General features: G+C 34.5%; 1 protein-coding gene across 1 annotated transcript in view; it reads left to right on the top strand.

Annotated features, from left to right (window-relative positions):
• The first annotated feature begins 692 nt into the window (after positions 1 to 692).
• Positions 693 to 5,698, top strand: part of LOC108738729 (alkaline ceramidase) — a 10,104-nt gene continuing 5,098 nt past the window's right edge. The window contains exons 1-4 of the mRNA XM_025976428.1: positions 693 to 807; positions 871 to 1,116; positions 1,441 to 1,697; positions 4,613 to 4,750. Coding sequence (XP_025832213.1) covers positions 1,024 to 1,116; positions 1,441 to 1,697; positions 4,613 to 4,750 — 488 coding nt within the window. The 5' untranslated portion in view covers positions 693 to 807; positions 871 to 1,023. The remainder of the gene's footprint in view (positions 808 to 870; positions 1,117 to 1,440; positions 1,698 to 4,612; positions 4,751 to 5,698) is intronic.

A 5,698-nucleotide genomic window follows, 5' to 3' on the forward strand; every position in this document is an offset into this window, starting at 1 on the left:
CGCTTAAAATATTTTTTTTCTATGGAGAAACTTGATCAGTATCAAATTGGTAAAGTGAACTGATGCTGCTCTGATTTAGGTCTAAAGTCGTATGTGTTTCGCAATTTTCCCTTTTAACATTTGCGATGGTGTCATCATAAGGTCGTCAGTCCTAAAACTGGTTGAACACGCACCTCCACTCCTTCCTATCCTGAGCTAATCTTCTCATTTCCCTAAAACTCGAACATCCCACGTCCTTAACTATTTGTAAACATTAATCTAATCTAGGTCTACCTTTACTCCTCTTAACTCCTCTTTCTGCCTCTAACAAGTCTCTGACTAGACCATCATGCCTGAGAAGGTGTCCTACCAACCTATTTCGCCTATTTTTTATCGACTTCTATAGAGTCGTCTGTTCTTCTATTCTTTCCTACTAATTTTGACAATATCATAGCCCTTCATGCATAAAACAGCTATTTTCGGCGTTTATTTATAGTGGCCTCATTTATAACGTATAGGGAAATAAAGCTATAAACTAGCATATGTACTATATAATTTTTTTTATGTAACACTTTCTATATCAGTTTATTCCTTATCAAATTGTACTGATTGACAACTTAATCGTTTGTCTGATTGTTCGCCACGTGCTTCTTAACTATTTATAATATTTATCACTTTATCTTTACAATCGTGTAGTCGTTATTGTAACGTTATTGCTTTTATATATTCTTTTTATTCTTTTATATAGACTGGTGTTATTTATATTCTAATACTTATACTGTACAAAATATGGAAGTAACTGTCTATTAACTTTAAAACTTATCGTTAGTAAGTATTAACATATACATATATTGTAAAAAAATAAAATATAATTAATTACAAACATTATAGCCCTGAAGTAGCCACACAGTTGGAGAAAAAGCATTGGTGTCGGTTTTATATCATTAAAAAGTTTACGATATTACATTGACTTTATTTTTCCCATATATGTGTACAATAGGGGGATGAAATGGAAACTTAGTTGATGGCAAATTATTAAAAATTATGTGGGCCCCTTTGCAACCTGGCAGTTCGCCTGTAGATTGGTGTGAAGAGAATTACACAGTCACATTGGCTGTAGCCGAATTTGTCAATACTGTAAGTAGCAAAAATTACCAAAATTAATATCTATCCTTCGCTCAAAAAGGCGCAAAGTTTCCCAGTTACAAAAGCAAATTAGTCCGTGTTTTGTCGGCGTGCTGAGGAGAGCCAAAGAGTTCGAAATCGCTATCTACGTATGGCATTTTGACAGAAAATTGCTTACCAAGAAATTTTTGTTCGGTTTTGTTCTAGAAATGTTACACAATAACCAATAGTAATCATTTGTTTTCCGATAAAATTATACACTTCCGGAGGGTGTGGAAAACTTTGCGTCTTTTTGTACATTTTAGTATTACTGTTTTCATTGTTGTGCTTTTTCAGATAAGCAATATCGTATTCTTAATATTCCCACCACTCCTGGTTCCTCTTTTCAAAAACTATTCGGAAAAAGTTAACCGGTATATAAATGTGTTTTGGTTGCTTTTTATTGTCGTTGGACTGTCGTCGGCGTATTTCCATGCCACATTAAGTTTAATAGGGCAGTTACTAGACGAACTGTCGATTTTATGGATGTTTTGCATTGGCTATTGTTTATTTTTTCCAAGAAAATACTTTCCAAAGTTTGTGCAAAATAACAGGCAAGTGGATGTTTCAGTTGCAATTTCTTTTTAATATTTTGATTCCACTATTAATTAGCAAAGACTGAAACTGTTTTTAATTTAATCGACGATTTAGTGGACGCAATTCAGTCGAATTACAAACTTTATTGTTTATTATTGTAGTCCGTACTGTTACTGTTTTGAAAGTTAAAAACGAAGTATTGAATGAGTAAAGTTCTTAAATACCCAAAACACAGGGTGTAACAGAAATAAGCGCCGAGCTTTGGAGGGGTGGAAACTAGATGCAATAAACAATTGCATAGTCAGTTCAACAGCGTGGTTAAGGGCAAAATGTTTTTTAAGAAAATCACAATCATTTAATTACTCAAACCGTTTTTATAGATGAGTTGGCAACATAGGGGTCAAGTGTGATAAAACCTGTGCCTCTACATAGACGGAGAATTGCTGATTATCGAACGTCTAATCGTAGGAGAAACAAACAGACTAAATAATAAGTAGGGAAAGAGCGATTATAAAGATAGGAGACGAAAAATTAGAAGAAGTGGCCGGTTTTAAGTATCTAGGATAAGTCAGGACGAAAGAAGTAGTAGGGATACAAAGTAGAGGATATCGTAGGGTAGAGTAGTTGTTAAAGGAAACATGGACAGTGGGTGCGGTGGAAAAGAAAGGGTTAGAAGCGTTCAAAAAGTGGTGTTACTGGCGAATGGCAAAGATACTGTGGATGGAGAAGATTAAAAACGAAGAGGAATTAGAAAGAATAGGAGAGCAGAGGACTCTATGGAAGTCGATAAGAAATAGGCAAGATAGGTTAGTAGGACCCCTTCTCAGGCATGAACGTCTTGTCAGAGACATATTAGAGGTAGAACAAAGAGTTAGGAGGAGTAGAGGTAGATGTAGATTAGATTATTGTTCGCAAATAGTTAAGGATGTGGGTTGCCCTAGTTTCAGGGAAATGCGAAGATTAGCTCAGGATAAGAAACAGTGGAGGTGCGTGTTCAACCAGTCTTAGGACTAACGACCTTATGACGATGAATTAAATAAGTACACTACAGGCAGTACTACGTAAATGTGGAAAACCACAAAAAAGAAAGAATGTAAGTTACGTAAACATTAGTTAATCGGTAAATGAGCATGACCAGGATAATTGTAATTTTATTAATCTAAACATACCAAAGTCACAAAAAGTTTCACACCACACATTTACCGAAATCGCGAATGCCATTTTATGTCGCACCAAAATTCAAAATTCTATTTCGTGTGAAGCAAATTTGTCTGTAAATAACATCATATGGAAAAAAAATAGGCTCTGAAGCACTTCTATGTTGAAACTGTTGGCAAAAATTAACTCGCGGCTGAAAATCAGTTTCATGTAAATGATAAGGATGCAACAACTATTCTTTTACAATTCGCCACACTGTCATATGAGAAAAGCCAACGTTCCCTTCAATTCACCGTGTAGTACTTTAGGGGTTGTCTTCTATGAATTCCAGGATTTCGGTTTTTGCAGCTGCGATATGTTTCGGACGTAGGCCCTTCGCCCCTCAAATGTATGGTGGACATCACCGGTTTCCCGCAATTCCTGTACCGCATAAAATGGTTCGCGGGTGTCCAAGTCTTCCTTGAGGATGTTGATGGCTGTACAACTCGATTGTTGCATTAATGTTCTGATCACATTTGCTGTACACTAGGATCATATCACGAAGTTCTTTCATACTACACAATATTGTAATAACATAAGTGGCACAATGACCTAATTACGAATGGGCGATTGGAAACGTTAAAAGGACAAATAACTTTTGCAAGCTGGCCCCAACATCGTGAATCACACTTAATCTAATTTGACAAATAAGCAAACCATGAGCAAAGAAAGTAGAAAAGAAATTTAACACCGATACTGCCAATTCCCAGCTGATTGAAAGCGATGTTGTCTTATTATATTGATATACAGGGCCGGAATTGAATTTACCTGTATTTTCAAATGCATTTTTTTCGAAAACGGTGAACTTTCGGACATACAAACATTACTTAATTTTCATGTCATATAGTGCTCTATCACCTCCTGTAAGCTCGGCATTTATTTTTGTTAAACCCTGTATAATCAAAAATAAAATTGTGATACAGGTCTGACGAAGGAAGCTGGCGAGCGGTCGCGCAGGTATTTGCCCATTTATGACCTATTTGGGTAAGTCACTTGGAACCGATACACAAATAAGTTTTCAGTAGGCGTAAATTATAGTATTAATACAGATAGGATAGTAGCGTACTAGAAAATAATGTAAAAACACGACTTATCAAAAAGAAAAAATTAACGTATTGCTTTGGTTTTATAGTTAGTTTTCACATTCACTCTCATCATGGGAATCTCTATCACTGTCACCAACATCAACAATTAGTTCTTCCGTTTGTCTGTCTATTACTCGCTCACTGATCCCTATTTTTAAATATTTAATCTACGCCCCTGATAGGAATACTGAAGAAAGAGGGCTGCAATCTTTATACCTAAAACTGCCTAGTTTTGCCACCGCGCATCCACGCCATTTTAAAATTTCCGCCAGCTTCCAGCGTCAGGCCTGTACTCATCTGAAATCTAATTCCTTCAAGTTAATTTTTATTAATTCAGGATAAAGGATTTATAGGACAAAAAAGGCATTAATAAACTTTGAAGGTATCTCTGAGATAATTAATTAATTTTTAGTCAGGATTTCTTTAAAAAAGATTTTCTTCAAACTAGAGAGATTAGACAGAGAACGAGTTCAAAGAAATCGTGTGTATTCAGGATCTGCTCCACGATTATCAAAATTTCTACATGATATTATTGCGCAATCTTACAATCATTAAGTAAATAACGTAAAACCAAAATTTAAAGGTCTCAAAACTAAGCCTATAATAATATATTAATAGATATGTCTGTTATAAAAGAATTTGTTTTTTAGAAAACGGTTTACAAAGTTTTGTCTTGTTCTTACCGCTATTGGTTCAGTTCTTTCCTTTATACATCCTGCAGTAAATGCATTTGCTTTAATGATCTTTGGAGTACCTACAATGGGATTTTTGTACTACCAAATACACAGGTACGTTTCTGTTTCAATTGATAACATGTTTTTCTTAAACTTTAAACAATAACAATAAGCGTAAAAGATTAAGCTAAATCATAAATCTCTGATATAAAAGGAGTTCGATTAATGATTAACGATTCGGATGCAATATATTTTACCTATACCTACTAAAAAAGTAAAATAAAAAATAACTTCAAGAGCAGTCAATACAGTTGACTCCCTATAAGTCGTTATCTCTCCAATTGTAAATAGAATTCCACTCTAACTTAAATTACTATAACGCTAGAGCCCTAGCTACTTACAGTATTCGCTGTACAAGGTCTGTTCAAAAAGTACCGCGAATTATCTATATCTACAAGATCGGCCATGTTGAATGTTCAATTAATTTTTGACAGCTACTTTGCTTGCACGTGTTTTGACGCGTCTTCTTTTGCCTATTCCAAAAAATGGATCAAAGAATCTGTATTAAATTTTGTGTGAAAAACAAAATTAAGTGCATTCCGAATGTTAACTGTGACATATGGTGAAGCTACCTTGGACCGAAGCAACATTTATCGGTGGTACAAAATGTTCTCAGAGGGTCGAAAAGAAAAAGAGCGTGCCGGACGCTCAAGCACGTCAACAACACACGAAAACATTGATGATGTTAGAATACAACGATTTCATAATATGTAATGTAATGTAGTGTAAGTTCGTAGATTAATAAATCTAGTATTTTATGTTGCTTATTGTTAGATTAAGAAAACAAGCCATGATTTGTATTAACCAAAGTTTATGTTTCGTCTAGTTCAAATCCTGTTCGGAAAGTAGTTGTAAGAAAGACGTTGTAAAAGAAAGATTGTCAGTAAAAGAACATTGGTAAAAATTGTAACTCACTATTGTTTAAATATTCAAGCTAAATAAAATTTACTTTACTTCAATAATCAACTGGTTTTTTCATAATTGAAATAAATAAATCGAACA

This window comes from Agrilus planipennis, unplaced genomic scaffold, assembly GCF_000699045.2.
Source record: "Agrilus planipennis isolate EAB-ADULT unplaced genomic scaffold, Apla_2.0 scaffold241, whole genome shotgun sequence".
NCBI lineage: Eukaryota > Metazoa > Arthropoda > Insecta > Coleoptera > Buprestidae > Agrilus > Agrilus planipennis.